The 18,823-nt window shown below is 57.7% G+C and overlaps 3 protein-coding genes across 25 annotated transcripts; 1 reads left to right on the top strand and 2 right to left on the bottom strand.

The window, feature by feature from the left end:
• Window positions 1–1,035: 1,035 nt before the first annotated feature.
• MUC1 (mucin 1, cell surface associated) lies at window positions 1,036–5,423 on the bottom strand. 15 transcript variants are annotated; one of them, XM_069478623.1, is made up of 8 exons: window positions 5,318–5,423; window positions 4,723–4,850; window positions 3,028–3,150; window positions 2,866–2,921; window positions 2,592–2,725; window positions 2,325–2,446; window positions 2,093–2,242; window positions 1,036–1,110 (listed from the first exon to the last, which is right to left on the bottom strand). In XM_069478623.1, the coding sequence occupies exons 1-8, from the start codon at window positions 5,373–5,375 to the stop codon at window positions 1,036–1,038; spliced, it is 846 nt and encodes a 281-aa protein (XP_069334724.1). In that variant the 5' UTR covers window positions 5,376–5,423. The 15 variants fall into 15 exon arrangements, with proteins under 15 accessions (XP_069334724.1, XP_069334726.1, XP_069334725.1 ...); XM_069478625.1 differs by having other exon boundaries at window positions 3,028–3,096; XM_069478624.1 differs by having other exon boundaries at window positions 4,723–4,823.
• On the top strand, window positions 3,308–4,691 carry LOC138389115 (uncharacterized). The gene is made up of 2 exons (XM_069477279.1): window positions 3,308–4,603; window positions 4,686–4,691. The coding sequence occupies exons 1-2, from the start codon at window positions 3,308–3,310 to the stop codon at window positions 4,689–4,691; spliced, it is 1,302 nt and encodes a 433-aa protein (XP_069333380.1).
• Window positions 5,424–7,816: 2,393 nt separating the features above from the next.
• On the bottom strand, window positions 7,817–18,007 carry THBS3 (thrombospondin 3). 9 transcript variants are annotated; one of them, XM_069478613.1, is made up of 23 exons: window positions 17,908–18,007; window positions 16,630–16,836; window positions 15,811–16,067; window positions 15,606–15,708; window positions 14,736–14,762; window positions 14,441–14,523; window positions 14,305–14,356; window positions 14,036–14,184; window positions 13,554–13,694; window positions 13,255–13,332; window positions 12,729–12,881; window positions 12,418–12,528; window positions 12,220–12,327; window positions 11,751–11,910; window positions 11,283–11,414; window positions 11,118–11,166; window positions 10,639–10,832; window positions 10,272–10,450; window positions 10,113–10,161; window positions 9,710–9,906; window positions 9,268–9,440; window positions 8,214–8,353; window positions 7,817–8,125 (listed from the first exon to the last, which is right to left on the bottom strand). In XM_069478613.1, the coding sequence occupies exons 1-23, from the start codon at window positions 17,984–17,986 to the stop codon at window positions 8,067–8,069; spliced, it is 2,880 nt and encodes a 959-aa protein (XP_069334714.1). In that variant the 5' UTR covers window positions 17,987–18,007; the 3' UTR covers window positions 7,817–8,066. The 9 variants fall into 9 exon arrangements, with proteins under 9 accessions (XP_069334714.1, XP_069334715.1, XP_069334723.1 ...); XM_069478614.1 differs by having other exon boundaries at window positions 11,118–11,170; window positions 11,296–11,414; XM_069478622.1 differs by having other exon boundaries at window positions 11,118–11,170; window positions 11,296–11,414; window positions 14,312–14,356.
• Window positions 18,008–18,823: the final 816 nt, after the last annotated feature.

Below are 18,823 nucleotides of genomic sequence, written 5' to 3'. Positions count from 1 at the left end.
CCAGGCTCTGCCGAGCCGACCAGGGCCAGCAGGGGGCGCAGCTCTCCAGCTGCCGGCGTCAGGCCCCAGACGGGGCGTCCGGGCGGCCTTGCCCTGACCCTGGGGGAATGTGGTTGAGGGGGCGGGCACTGTGCCTGGGCCCAAAAGGGTCAGGGAACCAGAACCATTTCCCCATTCCCAGGGTGCTGGAAAGCCCACCCCCCAGGCAGCGGACGGGTGGGCCGGCTGGGGGCCGGGGAGGGACGGGCCTGGCGCCAGCGCCCGGATCCAACCCAGCCACCCAGCCACCGACTTATCGTGGCCCTGTTGACTCTGCGGCTGTTATCGCTGCCCAAGGATTTACTTCACACTCGGGCAGCTAAGAATAGAGCCGCCTGCGGGCACCGTGCCAGGGCGAGAAGAGGGCGCGGGCCCGAGTGAAACCCGCGGAGGAGAGGGGAGAGCCACTGGGCAGGCGGACCCAGTCACGCTAGCCCTCCGAGTCCACCTAGGTTTTGTTTCCTCCTTCCTCTTGTGCCCCAGGGGTGGGGGAGAGGTGACTGAGTTCTTCCGCTGGCCACCCCTGCGCCCTTATGTCACTTCTTCCCCACATCTCCTGCTTCTTAAATTAACCCCGCTCCTTCTTGCCTCTTTTCCTTCCCCTCTTCCCCAAAGCCCCCGTCTAGGCCCCCTGGCAGACACATTCTGACCGTGTCTCCCATCCATGGGTCACAGATGAAGGATCAGAAGTTGGCTCAGCGGGAGGCCACGTTTTATTCAGCCGTGTGTAGGTTCCCACCCCCATCTCTGGGCTTTGTGGGCCCGTCCTCCCTCCGGGAGCCACCTGCACCACTCCCCAGGCATATCCCCCAGGGGCGAGGATGGGCTTCACCAGGCCCAGAGGGGTTAGGGAACTTGGTGGGGTCTCTGAGGGAAGCTGGGAGCAGCCCACCCAGCTCACCAGCCCAGAACAGAGTGGAAGGACTCTGGCGGTGGAGAACCTGAGGGGGGCAGATTGGCACTGGCTGGCTGCTCAGCTCAGCTGGTGACATGCCCCTACAAGTTGGCAGAAGTGGCTGCCACTGCCGGGTTCGTGTAAGAGAGGCTGCTGCCACCGTTGCCGGAAGAAACCTGGGTGGAGGGAAAACAGATCCAGGGTGAGGGGCAGAAGCTACCTCCTAGGGCCCCTGGATGGCACCCCAGGCAGGGAGAATAGGTCCAAGGGCCTGGCCAGCTCTCAAAGGGTTAGTTCAGAGAGAGCACCTGCTGGCCTCACCAGCAGCCAGGTGACTGTAAACAGGGCTGCTCCTCCTCCCTCTGCTCCCCTTCACCCCTCTCCTTGGCTCTAATCACCCACCTTGCCCTCCCCTGCCGCCTCTTTCCCTCTCCATTCTCTACTTCTCCAGCCCAAGGAGATGTGTTAAAACTTAAGAGGTAAGTCTCCATGAGGAGGAAAATGGGAGCAAGAAAAAGAAACTCCTCTCTCTTCCCCCACAGGGAGAGGCTTTCCAGCCCCAGGTGGTGGCAGTAATTATTTACTAGGTCCTGTAGGGAAAGGCCAAGAGACGAAAGAGGGAGGGGGGCAGGTCCCTGCTTCCTTGAGTCTCCCAAGAACCCCACTGGCACCCAGGCTCACCTGGCCTGGTGACACTTCCTCTACATGAGAGACACCCCCCCTCCAAGCCTTTCTCAGTCTACTTTCCATTCTTAGGAGATGAATGGGGACATAGGTGCTCATTCCTTGTGACTCTTGCAGGAAGGGCTCCCCTGGGCACAGTGCCGCACCCATTTTGCCCTTGGGCATCCTAGCGAGCACTGCAGTGGCACAGTTCAGCCAGAGCCAGCCAGCAATGGACGGCAAAGCTCTTTTGGGAATTCTGGTAGTGGAGGCACTCCCTCTTGAGGGCCCCTTTCTTCTGTGGTCTTCTCTCCAGTCTTGTCCCCCAGAACTCCTCTGACCTCCACCCTCATCCTTGCCAGGCCCTCCACTGCTTACCTCGTGACGCCTCTCCCCTTTCTCCTCTCCCAAGTTCTTTAGGTTTTCTAAGTATGCCTGAGAACCCCTGCCTATCCCAAACCTCTGCCTCCCCCAGCCTGTGGAGCCCATCCTCACCTCCTCATAGGGGCTACGATGGCTACTGCCAGGGGGCACATAGCGTCCGTGGGTATGGTAGGTGGGGTACTCGCTCATAGGATGGTAGGCATCCCGGGTTGGAAAGATGTCCAGCTGCCCATAGTTCTTTCGACGGCACTGACACACAGCCTGGGAAGATAGGAGGTTATGGTGGGCCAGGGGTTCCTTCCACCAGGGGGACTCTGGTCAGGGCCAGAGACTGAGGACTCACCAGGGCAATGAGATAGATGATGGCCAGCGTGACCAGGACACAGACCAGCACCAGCAGGGCGATGCCCCAGCCTGGTACCCCAGACCCAGACTGGGCAGAGGAAGGAATCGACACACTTTTCACTACAAGGAAAAACAGTGGTCAGGGCAGTCCCCCAAAGGAGACACCCTCCCCCTGCTAGACCAAGCAGAAGTGCAGGACTCCAGTTGCTGGAGGGAGAGGTGCCCTGGCGTGGTGCTGGGGTGGCAGCTGGAGAAGTAGCCTCACCACTGATTCCTGTGATATTCAGGTTATATTTGGCTGCTGCTGTCAGGTGCTGAAGAAGCTGATTTTCCACATCCTGGACACTGATGGAACCCTCTTGGAAGGCCAGAGTTGATTCTGCCACCACAGATCCTGGCCTGGTTACAGGGAAATAGGCAACTCAGCCATGGGTCCCAGATTCTCAGCACTTTTTCCCAACCATGAGTGCACCAGTCCTTCCCCAGTCATGACAACATCCACCTCCCCCACCACACGGAGTCCACACCCAGAACTGTACCTGAACTCCATATAAGAGATGCCCAGAAAATCCTTTTCTTTGTAAATCTGCAAAAACTGAGGTGGGAGGGAAAGGACTCAGGCTTGATGCAAAGTTTTGGAGTTTTGGAGCAGTTTTGGAGACTGCTTTAGGGGTGCATGGTGAAGGAAGGCAGATACCCACCAGTTCCGAAATGTTTCTCTGCAGCTCTTGGAAGTACTTGGTACTGGGATCTTCCAGGGAAGAATTAAACTGGAGGTTCAAAATGTGAAAAGATAGGAAGAAGAAAGAGATCCTAATAGACAGCTGGGAGGAAGTGCTATGATTGGGGGAGGTGGGAGAAGGTACTGTGCTATGGTGAGTGCTAATGGCAATAGTTCTGGTGCTGTGGGTGGCAAGGGTGGTGGGAGTATCAGAGTGGTGGCTGGGAATTGAAGATGGAGTACTCTTGCCCACTGGGGTTATGGTAGCCTTGGCAGAGGTGCCACCGTGCACCAGAGTGGAAGCTGAACCTAATGTAGAACTCTTGGTTGAGGCCAAGGTGACATCTTGGGCTGAAGTGGTGGTGGAGCCTGAGGCTGGGCTGGTGGCTGGGGTTGTGGTGACATCGGAGACCGGAGAGGTGGTGGAGCCTGAGGCTGGGCTGGTGGCTGGGGTTGTGGCGACATCAGAGACTGGAGCAGTGGTGGAGCCTGAGGCTGGGCTGGTGGCTGGGGTTGTGGTGACATCGGAGACCGGAGAGGTTGTGGAGCCTGAGGCTGGGCTGGTGGCTGGGGCCGTGGTGACATCGGAGACCGGAGAGGTGGTGGAGCCTGAGGCTGGGCTGGTGGCTGGGGCCGTGGTGACATCGGAGACGGGAGCGGTGGTGGAGCCTGACGCTGGGCTGGTGGCTGGGGTTGTGGTGACATCGGAGACCGGAGCGGTGGTGGAGCCTGAGGCTGGGCTGGTGGCTGGGGCCGTGGTGACATCGGAGACCGGAGAGGTGGTGGAGCCTGAGGCTGGGCTGGTGGCTGGGGCCGTGGTGACATCGGAGACCGGAGAGGTGGTGGAGCCTGAGGCTGGGCTGGTGTCTGGGGTTGTGGTGACATCGGAGACCGGAGAGGTGGTGGAGCCTGAGGCTGGGCTGGTGGCTGGGGCCGTGGTGACATCGGAGACGGGAGCGGTGGTGGAGCCTGACGCTGGGCTGGTGGCTGGGGTTGTGGTGACATCGGAGACCGGAGCGGTGGTGGAGCCTGAGGCTGGGCTGGTGGCTGGGGCCGTGGTGACATCGGAGACGGGAGCGGTGGTGGAGCCTGAGGCTGGGCTGGTGGCTGGGGTTGTGGTGACATCGGAGACCGGAGAGGTGATGGAGCCTGAGGCTGGGCTGGTGGCTGGGGTTGTGGTGACATCGGAGACCGGAGCGGTGATGGAGCCTGAGGCTGGGCTGGTGGCTGGGGCCGTGGTGACATCGGAGACCGGAGCGGTGGTGGAGCCTGAGGCTGGGCTGGTGGCTGGGGCCGTGGTGACATCGGAGACCGGAGCGGTGGTGGAGCCTGAGGCTGGGCTGGTGGCTGGGGCCGTGGTGACATCGGAGACCGGAGAGGTGGTGGAGCCTGAGGCTGGGCTGGTGGCTGGGGCCGTGGTGACATCGGAGATGGGAGCGGTGGTGGAGCCTGACGCTGGGCTGGTGGCTGGGGTTGTGGTGACATCGGAGACCGGAGAGGTGGTGGAGCCTGAGGCTGGGCTGGTGGCTGGGGCCGTGGTGACGTCAGAGACCGGAGTGGCGGTGGAGCCTGAGGCTGGGCTGGTGGCTGGGGCCGTGGTGACGTCGGAGACTGGAGCGGTGGTGGAGCCTGAACCAGGACTGAGGTTGGAGTGTAAACTGCTGGTTGTGCTCACAGCAGTTCTCTCAGTAAGGCTGGATGGTGTATGGCTTTGGGTAGACAAAGTCTCTGTTTCTCTGCTTGGGCTGGAGTTTGTGTGACCAGAATCTGTAGAAACTGTTGAGGATTGACCAATCGTCATACCTGTTAAGAAGTTGAGGTGACAGGGTTGAGTTGGAGAACAAATTCAAGCAAGGAGAAAATATAACCTCTGGCAACCGGAGAGGTCCTCCCAGGTGGATGGAGGAGTGGGCAGTGTCAGGCAGCCGCCGGGTCAGCCCTCTTCCTCCCTCCCTGTGGGCAGCCTCCCTCTCTCTGCTCACAGGCCTCTGCTCCTGGCTTGCCCAGGTCTCCTTTCCCAAGACTTACCTCTCCTGACTCCCTTACCCCCAGACTTCTCTCCAGGACATTTCCCGCCCCTGGCACCCACTTTCCTGGGGCCTGACTCTTCTCGGCCTGTCCTTAGCCTTTCGTTCATTCTGGCACAGACAGGGCCACCCCTGTCTGCAATTTCTGCCTTTCATGGTTCCATCTGCCAGGAAGCAAAACCCACAGAAAGGCAAAGAAGACCACATAAGCAGGGCAGCCCACTCCCCACCTGTGCCCCTCACCTGTAAACACTGGAAGCAGCAGCAGCAGGAAGAAAGAGGACTGGATGCCTGGTGTCATGGTGGAGAAGAACTGGGTGAGGAGGGGGCAGAACAGACTCAGGCAGGCGCTGCGTGTGAGGTGGAGCGGGTACAGGTATCTGCTGCTTTATACCAGTCCCCCGCCCGCCCTAGGCACAGCCGGAGCAGGTGACAGGTGACAAAACCCCGCCCCCTCCCCCCTTCCCTACCTCTTCCTCCTCCTCCTCCCAACCATTCCTGGGTAGGGTACATGGGCTCTAATCACTCAACCCTCTTGACAACCTGTTTGTTCTCCAACTGGCCTCCCCCTTTCACCAACCACTCCCTGGCTCCAGAAGGTGGGGGAAGAGGAGGGGCCTCAGGATTCTGCGACGTGGGGCTCCCTGGCTCTAGTTTTTGCCCCAAGGCAACAGCTAAGGTGAGAAAAGGGAACAGACAAAGCTGGCTAGGTCTAGGTCCTGGACAGCAAGAGCAGGAAGCCCACCCCTGGGTCCCCCACTCCACTTCCCCACCCATTCTGTGTCCACTGAAGCCCCACTCTGTGGGGCTGAGATAAAAACGAGGGCTTGACAATGAGTGGACTAGGTGCTAGTTTTGGACTCCCTCCCCCCACCACTTCCCGGAATAGCCCCACCCTTCTAACCGCTCCCTGTCCCGTTCCACACACAGTTCTACCCTGAAACCCACAGTCCCCGCCCGGGCTGCACTTTCCAGCAGCCTGGGTTCCTTCCTTGGTTTTCTCCTGAGAAGGGAGTGGGGGGAAAATTTTCCATTTAAAAGACGAGAAACCTGGGCTCCAACGAACCCTAGGGTCCTTCCTTTCCACCCTCCACTTTCTAGCGGCGGCCAGCCCGCACTGTTGTCCAGGAGCTCCTGCCATCTAGTGGTCACCAGAAGCCTTGTGGGGCTGGCCCGCACCGGCCCAGGGACTGCCCCGACCCGGTGGAGAGGAGCTTGGACGGCGCTGCCTAATGGGGGCAGAGCCTAGGGAGGCTGGGCCGGGGAGAGGAGTCAGTGCCTTGGACGGAGAGGGAGGAATGCACAGTATAATGAAGGGACTGGGAGCTTTAGGAGGGGTACTTCGGGGCGCGTGGGGACGGTGCCTGGAGGAAATGGTGCTAAATGTGTAGGGTCCTGAGGTACGTGGAAGGGGTATGGAGGTATGTGGGAGAGGACATCGGAACGAGAGAGGGGGAATGGGACAAGTTATATGGGTGCAGTTACATATTTAGGAGGCTGAGAGTAGGTGGGCCTACAGAATGGACTTTGGGGGCACAAAACTATCCTTTTGGGAGCAGAGTGGCATTTGGAACAGGTAGGCACCTGGTGGGGGGCAAAACCATATATGAGGGTGCATAATTTGAAAGAACCGAGAGATATTTGAAGGACAGAAATATTTTGGTGCAGGGAGGTATTTGGGGCCACAGCGGCTCGCGGCGCTCAGGCTGGCACGAGTGCGGTCTAGGACGACGGAAGCAGTTATGACTCTATTAGGAAAACAATTCTTAGCCCCAATCAATTCAGATTGGGAAATAATACATTAAAAACACTTCGGTGCGGCGCGGGATTATACAGAAGCGCGCTCAGGAGGCGCGGGAGCGCCAGCGTCCTGCTCAGCTTTCAAGGCTCGGCTTTGTGCGGCGGCCGGACCTGGGGGCGGGCGCGGGGCGGGGTGGGGGCGTCTTACGTCAGCGCGCCCGGGCGCGCGGGCCGCAGAGGCGGAGAAGCACCCCCACCCGCAGGCTAGAGAAAGCACGAGTATCTAGGTGGGCGGCCCCAAACTTCAACTCCCGGCGTTGCCCAGCAACAGCCATTCAGTCCGGTTGCTGGGACACGCGTCACCATGGCGACCGCTCCGCGCCGCTCAGTCTGAGTATTTAAAGAGCAAGCGCGCGCAACGCCTGGGCGTCGGAAAGCGGCCTTCCGGGACTCCGTGATCTCCCCTTGTCCCTTCACCCCTCCCCCTTACCATTCCTTTCACCTTCCGGGCGCTGAGGCTTTCTGCCCTCCAAGGTGAACCCAACTCCCCAGCGCGCCCCCAGTTCCTGGGCCGGGCCGGCTTCAGGCGGTGGGGAGTGGGATCCCGGGCCCCGGGCGGGCGGGAGGGACGGGACGCGGTGCAGTGTTGTTCTTTCCCCCGCCAATATTGCACTCGTCCCGGCCTCCGGCCCCCCCGGCCCCCCGGCCTGCCCCTCAAGGGGCAGCCCCTGCTCTCCTGGCTCTCGATTCCGGCTGATCTAAGATAGACTGGAGTGTCGCCGCTACCACCGTAAGTAGGGCTGGGAGGACTTTAGCCATCCTCTGACCAACACTCTATCCTTCACTTAACCCCATCCGGCACCTTCCCCACCCGCACCGCCTAATCAACCCAACTTCCCCTAAATCTCTAACTGCCAACCTACCAGTCTTTCTCCCTTCTCAGGTTCCTTCCTGATCCCCACCCTATCCCGGAAAATCCCTAAAATAAGCAATTGCACTGGCTTAGAAAACAACTGGAACTTTATGGCAATGTGCTGTTATCTTTCCTGGGGTTAGTGCCTGAGTAATACCCCTTGAAAACTTCCCATCCCCTGAAGTGGGGTGACGACCCCTCTGGAGCTGAACTCCTGATGAATGTCAGAGAAGGGTCTGTGTTTGGCTAAGGGGCTGTAGCTTAGACCCCAGGGTCTCCAGGATCGACCCCAAGGCCAAAGGGTCTAAAATCAGGATTCTGAATCCGGTGGTCACCTCCTCACACCCTTCCCTGGAGCAGCTGCCTCCGGAATGGCTCAAAGTCCTCAGGCACTGTGTCTGAAGAAGGGGAAATAAGTAATGTCAGAGGATGTGGCTCTCCTGCAAGGGCATGAGGGGTCAGGTTGATCTCGGTCTGCAGCCTCACCATTGCATCGATACTGGAGATTGGACCAAATGATGTTTTCTTGGGAGAAGCAGAATACACCGAGTCGCCCCCCTCGCATGGATGTGTCAATGATCACCCCAGAATCCGCCACTAGCTGGGGTCCCTCATAGAGTTTCACCCTGTCCAGGATAGGAGTGTCTGTTGGTGCTAGGGTGCCAGTGGGCACTGTGCCACCATGCTGTGGGGGGGGACCCTGCTCTTCTCCAGCCCCCCTTGAGCTCACCAGGCCTGAGAGAGAAGGGAGGGAAGGAAAGGGGAGGGAAGGGGGGTGCTTTTCTCAGGCCTGGGGCCCCTAGCTCTTTGTCCGGCCCCTTTTGCATCTCAAAGCACCAGCCACATTCCAAGCGAGGATTGGGTTGCCATGACGATGAGCACAATGGGCTGGGGGGTGAAGTCACCCGCTTCCCAGGCTCTAGTCCACCCCCTTTTATCCCCTGTCCTGGCACCCCACAGCCCCAGGCACCTTAAAGGGGAACCAACCCAGGTTGCTGGACTCTGGGCTCTTAGCCATAGAAAGTCCAGCCTCTAAGCAGACCCACTTCTCCTCCCTTCCTGGTCATCGCCACTAACTAGGGGCACTTGTTGGAGGGAAATGCAAAGTTGTGGACAAAGTGCTGAAGAGAGAGGCCAGTGAAGTCTGGGCCTTGGTTTGCTCTTCTGTAAATGATGATCCCTTCCAGGTCAGACACTTTGATGAGGCAAGTTCTGGGCTGTACCAATTAAGGGGCCAATGTGATACACCCCTCCACAGATTGGCCCGTGGCTGGGAGGCTCCCGGGAACTGTAAAGGGCATCTAGGCCAATGCCCTTGTTTTATAGAGGGGAAAATGGGGCAGGAAGGAAGAGCGGCTTGACCAACATTGCTTATAGGTTCTTCTGTCTGTGGTGAGAAGGGAGGTGGAGAGAAGAGGCCACGGGCCCCACCCATGGCACCAGGGAATTGAGTAAAAAGGAGGCCACTGGTGAGTCCCAGCTAAAGGGAAAGGAAAGACCCGGCCTGGGTCCCTCAGGTGGGCTCAGCCCCACTCCTCACCGAATGTAGCCAACTTGAGGCCGGTGCAGCAGCTGCCAGCGATACGAGGTCTTATCACGCCAGCCCACGTTTCTTGGGTCAGTCCACAGCAGTCGTACCTGATCAGGAGTGTGGCCAGTATGCCACAGGGCATTTCGGAGGTGCTCACCTGGGCCAGACACTGATGTCACTGCCTGGGGAGCATTGGCAAAGACAATGAATGGGTCAACCACAAGGCCAGAGTGAGGCTGGTAAGAGAGACAACAGGTTGGTAAGTGCAGGTGGGAAAGGGAGTCATGGGGGTCAGGGGAATGCTCTGGTGCCCTGGAGAGCCAACCTCCAAGCCAAATGTCTGGGTGAGAGGGTTCCCAGTCAGGCAGTGGGGTGGGGAGGAGCCCTGGGGCTTGGGAGACACAGGTTTGGGAAAGAGCCATGGGTTGGGGAATCTGGGTAGCTGGGGGACCTTAAGCTGTAGCCCGGGCTGAGCAACAGCCCGGAAAGGTGTGGCCTGCCAGTAGGTCTGCTCCGTCTGCTTCCACATGACCACGTAGAATCGGCCACTGTCCTGATAACTGAAGAGAAAGCCTGCGTAGTCATCATCAGTCACTGTGTTCACATGGAAGGTACCTTCAAAGTCCACACCATTGAAGGCTGTGTATCCTGGGGTAAGGGTTGGGTAAAGGTCAGGGGCAGCAAAGCTCCTGGTGGCCCATTGTGAGACCTGCTACATGTGTGGCCAGCTTGGTCTGCTGCCCTTCTCTCTCACCCCTTTGCCCATCCTCCCTGTCCAGTTCCTCCCCCACCCTCTGTAGGATTCCTCTGTTTGAAAATTATTGAAATTGCTGAACTGGGTATCCCTTACATACCAACTGCCAGGCCAGGGTCACTGTTCATGGTCTGAACGATTTCCATGCCCTGAGGTGGTATAGTAAAGAAAAAAGCCATGATCCAGGTGCTTTACCCCACTTAGCCCCTGCCTAGTAATCTGGTCTAATAGCACCTACCCAGCCCACTGCCCTGAGTACCTGGTTGAGCACAACCCAGTTTGGGTCAATCTGAGCATCACCCTCAGGATCCAGGACGACGGTCTGATAGGCCCGAAAATCCGTGAGGGTTACCTCGGCACTTTCGGGACACACATCCAGGGGGTCGACCACAGCATCATTGTCAAAGTCTTCCTCACACACATCACCAACGCCATTGCCTGGGCAGAGTGAGGCTAGGTGCTCAGTAAGGCCCTAGTCACTGCCCCTAGCCAACACTACCACCTCTTGGGCCTTGCATTCCTGGCCTCTTTCCCCACCCTGCCCTTCCTCACTCCCCAGCAGGACCTGCTGCCTCCCCCTGAGCAAAGCCCACAGCAGTCCAACCCTATCTGGGCCCCAGAGTTACCATCTGAGTCCTTCTGATTGGGATTGGGTACCAGGCGACAGTTATCAGGACCAGGAGGCACATAATCTGGAATGCCATCATTGTCATCATCCCCATCACACTCATCTCCAAGTCCATCATTGTCTGAGTCCAGCTGGGAGCTGTTTGGCAGCTGTGGACAGTTGTCCTTGGTGTCCTGATGCCCATCTCCATCGCTGCTCAGAAGAACAGGCACCAAATAAAGGCTCAAAGGTACTCCCCATCCTTCCCCTCTTCTGCTTTGCAGTCTCTCTGGAGTCTACCCTCCAGCCAGCCAGACCCCTTGCGGTCAGCCAGATGAGGTGAAGGTCCAGCAGTAGGAATGGAGGATAGACTATGAGAATGACTTCCTGCTCAATAGTATAGAGAATTAAGGCTAAATCATAGATGGACTTGAGAATATGCTAGAGGAAAGTAAAATATCCCCTGTAAGACCTTGCATGTCTTGGCCAAGAGCCTACCTGTCTTCATTGGTGTCACAGACATCCCCCACCAGGTCACTGTCTGCATCTGTCTGAGAGAGGAACCTGTTCTCACCATCTCCTCTTGACAACTCTGAAGAGGATGACCCGACCACTTCCCATCCAAAGGGTTGGAGCGTCATGCACAGTCCCCTCGCCCCTCACCATTCCCCTGTACCTGGGTAGGATTGCTCATTTCAGGACAGCTGTCACAAGCATCTCCCACCCCATCCTCATCTCTGTCTGTCTGTAGTGGGTTAGGGACTTTAGGGCAATTGTCCAATCCATTGGGGATGCCTAGAAGACGTGGGTAGCACCAGGTTGTCATTAGAACATGTCACACTCTCTTTTTTAGGTTGGTGAAAGCCCTGAGCTGTCTCCTCACCCAGATGACAAACTGGTCAGGAAATCTGCCTGTTCCTTGTCTCACCCTCTAGCCCACACCCTGCCTGACCCTACACCCTACCTCATGTTCCCATTGACCTCTACTGCAGGTAATCTCTCCTCGCCCAAGCCAGCTTCCTCAAGCATACCTCCCAATTCTCATAGACTCCCTAGCCTCCCTGCTCCAACCCCACCTGTAACCAAATTCTTACAGGTCCCCCAGCCACCCCCTGAGCCCCAGGCCTGCACCATCCCCATCCACGTCGTTGTCACAGGCATCTCCTTCCCCATTGCCATCTGTGTCCTTCTGGTCATTGTTAGGAACGTTGGGGCAATTGTCACAGGCATCACCAAATGAATCTGTGTCTGAGTTCTGCTGGTCCTTGTTGGGAAACAGCCGGCAGTTGTCCTGGGCAAAAGGGTGGGAGAGGAAGGGTCAGGTCTGCCCCAAACCACTGGCCATCTTGTCCCACCTTGTCCCTGTATCCTTGCCTAAGATCACCACCCCTGTGACAGTCGACCTGTTGGCCACAGTTCCATCCACCCAACTTCCATGTAGTCCGCCTTGTCCAGGGCACCAGGTTTATGCCTCCCTAATTTGGAATATGGGACCCTTCCTAGAGAGCTCCCAGGGTCCAGGGAGAGGCAGGGTTGTGGGATGAGGTAAGGGACACAAGGAACAGGAGAGCAGAGGAGCTGCGAGAGGTTGGACAGTCACCTCAACATTCTTGATCCCATCCCCATCAGCATCATCATCACACTGGTCCCCAACACCATCATTATCAGCATCTTCCTGCCCAGAGTTGGGTGTTAAAAGGCAGTTGTCCTAAAGTTCAGGGGAAGAAGATGGGTGAGTTCTGGTCTGACCCAGCCTGGGGCTCCCCACCACGCTCACTCGCCCTCCTGCCCCCTGCACCTGCTTGCAGTGTTTGTTGTTGTCCATGCAGGGCAGTGCCTGGTCTGGGTAGCCATCGATGTCTGTGTCAGGCCCACACACGTTCCCGTTCCCTGCCCAGCCCACGTTACACTGGGGCAACACAAAGGGTAGGAGTTAGCAGTTCGGGCTGCCTCCTCTACCCCTGTCTTCCCTGCTCCAGGCTCTGTTCTCACCACCAACCAGTTCCTGGGCCCAGGCCCACCTCCCTTTCCCATGAAAGGCCCCAGCGCAGGCCCTAAACAGTCCCCCTTTCCCCAGATTCTCCCTTTCCAAACCCAGATCCAGCTCACCTGGCAGGATACTGCACCATTGCGTTCAAAGAGACAGTGAGCATGGACGTGGCAGGGGCTGTGGGCCGGGCTGTGGCAGGTCCGGGCTGGGAGGCAGCCCTGGCTCTGGTTGCCCAGGAAACCCAGGCGGCAAGGACCACACTTGAAAGAGCCCTAAGAGTGGGGAAGCAGTGTCGGAAGGACGGTGAGCTCGCCAAGCGCCCAGGGCCAGCACCACCCGACCTGCGGGGTGGAGGATGGGCACTCACAGCTATGCCACGTATATCAGTATATCCTTTAGGTTCTCATGACAACCTTTCAAGGTAGATAATAACCCCATTTTTCAAATGAGGAAGCTGAGGCTCAGAAAGGTTAAATAACTTGCTAAGATCACAGCTAGTAAGAGGCAGAAACCAGAATTCCAAATCAGGTCCATGTGAACACCTACTCTGTGTAGTGCCCTAGGGAAGGAGGAAGGGCAGCAGGAAATTGAAGCAGGGGTTACACATTCCCACCACCCCAGACACACTCAGGGTATTCAGCTCACCACGGTGTTGGTGCAGATGGAGTTTGGGTCACAGCCACCATTGTTACCATCATTGCATTCATCGATGTCATTGCAGACCTGAAGGGGCAGACTTTGAGTGGAACCAGACCTATGGTGGGTCTCCTCAGATACAGGAGAGGGCACTGATGTGGCCTTATCTGTAACATTGATATTAAGCCCAGACCCAAAGCCGATGCAAAATCAGCCTCATCCCATGTATCATGGGATCCCACGTCCAACCCCACAGCCCCTGGCCTTCACACAGCCAAGATCCCTGTCCACACACCACCCAACCTGACCTGTTTGCTGGCCCGGGCATAGTCGATGCCCACACCAGACACCTGTGTGCCCTTGTACCCTCGAGGACAGGCCTCACAGTGGAAGCCGGGCATGGTGTTGATGCAGCTGGAACCCGGGAAACAGGGGTCAGCATGAGCACACTGGGGACCAGATGAGAAAGCAGAGGTCACCCCCCAACTCCTGGGAAACTCAGGCCCCTCCCTATGATCCTAGAGTCATTCTCTCACCCAGCCGCACCCCAGCCTCCCTCTGTGTTCCCCTGCTGCCTCCCCATGCCCCTGGCAAATGTCTCAAACTTGCCCTGCCACTGCCCCAGCTCCTTCCCTGTGTGGCTTCAGTCTTTGCCCCAGGCCTACTCTCTCCTTCGCCTTTTCTGGTCACTGACCTCTCCTAAAATCCAGGTTCCGCTCTTGACCAACATTCATCCCACCCTTTTGGGCCCCTCCTGACACCCTCACCCCAGCTTTCTGCCCTCCCCCACCTCGTTGATGTCACTGCAATGGGTGCCGTTGCCCTGCAGGCCTGGGGGGCAGGGCCCACAGCGGTAGCCTGGGTACTCGTACACTTCCATGCAGTCCACGCCTTGGAAGCAGGGGTTGGGGCTGCAGTGGGAGCGCTGCTCGTGGAAGCCTGGGGGGTGGACACAGTCAGAGCCACCCACAGGTCACCATTCAAACCACGGGAAGGGGAAGCCATGGGGTGGGGGGCCCGGTGCTGCCATCTGGAGCCCTCCCCTGCTCTCCCACTCACCGCACACCTGACACTCCATGATGGTGTTTCGGATCAGGGACATTTCCTTCACCTGTAGAAGGATGGAGAGGAGTCAGCTCTTGACATGTGCCACCCCGCCCCAGGATAAGTACCACCCTTCAATGCCCACCCAAACCTGGTCTCGGATATCATCCCGCAGCTCCACCAGGATCTGATTGAAGAGGGTGAGTTGGGTGACCAGCGCCTTGGTCTGCTCTCCTGTCAGGGTCCAGGGCGTGGAGATGCTCAGAACTGGGGTGCCAGCCCTGGCCCCTCCTTGGGTAGTAAGCCAGCTCCTGCCACTGCTGCCTGGCCCCCTACCTTTAAACCCACCCCATTCCTGACTGAAGAGGACTTAGTTTCAGGCAGCTGCCAAAGCCTGGGGCCTCCTCCCCACTGTCGCCCCCTCTACTTCATGGCAGCAGACTCACCTAGAATGGAGTGCAGTGCATTGGTCACTAGAGAGGAGAAGAAAACATGGTCAGGGGTGTGGGGCGGAGATATAAATAGGGACCTGGCTGGTTAGGAGAAGGAGGGAAGACAGGGACAGCAGAATCCAGATGGGACTTAGAATCCAGATGGGATATTGGCTGGTGGGAGGGCAGAGCAGCCAGGCAAGCAGCACCAGCACTTTCCCTGGGGCGAGGGACCCTCTAAGGGAGTTGCCTCATAGGAAGTCAAAATCCAAATCCTCCTGGTTCCCAGGCATGGCAGTAGCAGAAGAGATCCAAGTGAGAGGTGACCCCAAAGTAGGGCAAGGGCCCCAGTACAGTCCATACCCTGCCTCCCTCCCAAGCTTCCATTTCAAAAGTGCTTTCTTTGAAATATCTGGGAGAAGTGGGTGTTTTATTTAGGTAGGAGCCTCTGAACATCCCTGTCAGAGAGAGCAGGCACATGGGCAATGGCAATGCTCAGAAACACTGCTGCTCAGTGACAGCTGCCGATGGGAGCTAAAAAAGACCCGAGACCAGTATCTCAGTCAGCCAAGAACAAGCAATTAACTTCCCCACTGTCCCCCAGAGTTCCTCAGAGTTACGATCTCTTGGATCGTTTTATTTTTCCAGACACCCTGGTAGCAGGATGACCTGATTGGGAAATTTTTCTGACCCACACCTCCTCGGATGGCTATATTGGAGATCATAGTCAAGAGGTGAAAGATTTGGGATAACAGGGTCAGACACCCCAGGAATAGGCAAACCAAAGGAATGGGTGTTAAGGGGGTGGGAGGTCAAGAGGACAGGAGTCACCAAAGACCATAAGACCTGTGGTCCAGTGTCAGCAAACAGAAGTCTCTGCATTACCTGCACTGTGAATAGACTCGTCCCCTTGGAATGGACACTCGCTCAGGGCTCCTACCCGGGCCATGGACCCACCCAGAATAATTTTCATAGATTCCACAAAGCCCTGGGGGGACAGCAGCAGAGTAAGTGGGAGGATCTGCCATCTCCTCCCCCAACTCGTGCAAACTCTGTTTCCACAGAAACTCAGAGGGTCCTCCCTGCTCACCTGCATCCTCAAGTAAGCCTTCTGTCCAGTCCTAATCTCCAACCCATCGACCTCTGCTGGAGGAATGGGGGCCAGTGCTGGAAGGCCAGTATGTTGGTCTCCCAACTTGCAGTCCACATAGAGCTGCAGGGCAGGGCTGGGTCGGGACGGGCCTCGGAGTCGCAGGAGAGCCGTGTGTGTGCGCCCATCAGCCAGGCCTGCTTGCTGTAGGTTCACAGCGTGGACTTTGCCATCCTCCCGCTGGTACCGCACCAGTACTGCCCAGAAGGGGAGGTCAGTATGGGTACCGTCTCCCATCCCATTTCCCAGTTGAGCCTTGGATCAACTCTTCTGGATACCACATCTCTAGGGCTACCATCCCTGATCAGCTATGTATCTCTCAACACCTCATACATAATAGGTACACAATAATTGTTTTTCAAATCGGTTTAGAAGCTAAGACGTTCTTAGTCTCTGGATTGTTCTATCCTCTCCTAGGGTGGCAGCTAGTTCTGTACCCACTGAACTGCCGCAGGGATCTGAAGGACCTCTTCTATATCACTGCTGGGGCACAGAGACATGCCTCACTCTCCCTTCAGGCATCCCCAATATAACCTCCCATCCCTATAAATACCAGGCCTCCCCCTATTGTTTGGATACCTGGCCTCTTGAAGCACCTCCTAAGCATCCCGTACCACATGGCCCCGATGCCTAAGCACAGTCTGATAAGACCATGGTCTCCAGTGGAGGTCAAGCAGAATTGGGAAGCACTTGGGAGGGGGAGAAGGGAGAGTGCTCAAGGGGGTCACTGTTGCAGGAAAGGAGATGCCCACCAGTCACCTTTATTGATCTTGCCCACAACAGAGGCCTCCAGCCATCGTGTGTTGTCTTGGCGAGAGTAGAGGCCAAAGAGGACACCACCCTGCTTGGGGGGCAGGCGGAAGGTGGACAAGAGGTAGATGTCCCCAGCAGTGAGCAGGGCTGTCCGGATCTTCTCTGCCACAGCTACCATCTGCCGGGACTCGCCCACAGTCAGCAGGTCAATTACTGGCCAGGCAGGAGTTATCAAGAGATCAGAGAAAGGGATCAAATATGAAGGCCTGCCCTCTCCCCTGAGCCCTCAGGGGTGGGGCATGCCTCATCACCCCCAACCCCCACCACCAGGCAGCATTAGTCACATTCTCAAAACTCAACCCTTTTTGCTATCAGGGGACAGAGGCATTGTCCCTTCCTTTCCCTCATTTTTGCCTGCTACCACCTCTGGAAACCTGCAGGCCTGAGGCTCACTTGGAAATACAGAAACAGCACCCCGCAAACTTGAGATGCCCCCACCAGGTGGCGCAAGGGAGATGCTGTGCTGATCTCAGGCAGGAGTGGCACCTGGTGCCCACAGCCCAGAAATGGGAGGCAGCTTCTCTTTCCACTGCTGGATTTGTTTTATTCCACACTCCAGTGGCCCTCTCCTCCCATCCTGGGGTCTCAGCACAGCCACTCTGAATAAGAACAGCTGTCCACTGAAGCCTCTGACCCTCCCACCATCTGGGCTCTCTCCCACGGGAATGTAGGACCCAGCTCCTCTGCCTCCTGTGTCCTGGCCAATCTGTGGTTTCCCCTCTAGCCAGTAAAGAATCTGTGCTTGTGTCATCTGCTCCAGCTACCTCTCCCACACCCATGGGCCCATCCCACCATCAGACCTCCAGGAGAGCCCAGAGCTCTTGTTCCCCACCCCTACCCTGTCCTTAAGCAGCAGGGCTGGGGACGGGGTTGAAGCTCAGGGATCCCCACAGTACAGGCACCTCAGGCTGCTCTCCCAGACCCCGGGGTGCCTACAGATGCCCAGACCCCAACCCAGCCAGGCAGCCCTAGCATCCAGTTCCGGAGTCCTCTGCCCTGGCTCATGCCTGACCCTGGCCAGTTCCCGCTCACCCACCACTCTGTGGTGCCCACTCCTCCCCACCAGCCCATAATTTCACCAACTCTAGGCAGTGTAACTCTTTCCTCCAACTCAATTTCAGGACTTTTCCCCTCTCCCCCTTAACCACATGTTCCCTGCTACCTGGGCTGAGGGAAAATGGGGAGGAGGCAGAGAGGGGTCTATGAGGATGGAGACAGGCTTACCCTGCAGGTCCTGACTGGCAGATGCGAAAGAGCAAAGAAAGAGCAGAGCCAGGGCCCCCCGAAGTTCCTGCGTCTCCATGCCGCTCAGCCGGCTCACTACCCTGGCAGGCAGGCGGCTGGGAGGGGAAAAGGCTAGGCGGAGAGAGCAGGAGCGGGGGGCGGAGGGACCGCGGGGGTGGGGGGGCGGGGGAGTCGGGGGGGGGGCCAGCAGGCGGGCGAGGGGGGGCTGAAACAAAGAGCTGCCAATCACCCTGGAGGCATCACCAACTCTGGGAACCAGGGGCACTGGGAAAGAGAGTCCTGGAGGCCTCCCTGCCTCCTACCCCTCCCTAATGGTCCTCTCCCCCACGTGCCTCTCTCGCCCCTGTCATCCCATTGTTGGGGGTCTCAACACAGCACTACCGAATGCTACTGTTTTCTGGAAGCCATAACTGGGGAAGGCAGGAACCCTTGGCAGGGGCTAGTGCCAGACAGGGGGCATTATTCCATAGCTGGCAGGAAAGGATGCCAAGGGAGTGGCCAAAACTAGATTGCTATAATGCCCAGGGATGCCCACATGGCATGACGTTTGCTGCTCTGGCGGAAGCAAGTGCTCTTTATTAGGGTGAGGGTCCCCCTAACATGTGCATGTTCCTCCATTTTCCTTCATTCCTAGGAAAACTTGCGAGTCTGGAAGCGTCCGATGGGAACTGGAGGGAGAGTCTAAAACAGTGGTCAGTGAGGTCGTAGTGAAGAAATCAGGAAAGGAAAGGGACACCAGGGACAAGAGTAGACCAGGGGACAGGCCAGGAGCCAAGGACCAGACTGTAGAGCACTGCGGGTACTAGCGGACCGGCCATGACCCGGATGAAGCGGAGGGGCGCCCGAGTTCCCGTTACCTAGGGAACGGCCGGCGAGCCCCACCTCCCCTCCCCCC

This window comes from Eulemur rufifrons, chromosome 8 (genome assembly GCF_041146395.1).
Source record: "Eulemur rufifrons isolate Redbay chromosome 8, OSU_ERuf_1, whole genome shotgun sequence".
Lineage (NCBI taxonomy): Eukaryota > Metazoa > Chordata > Mammalia > Primates > Lemuridae > Eulemur > Eulemur rufifrons.
The sequence above is the reverse complement of the archived record's forward strand: the minus strand, read 5'-3'. Positions and strand labels throughout refer to the sequence as shown.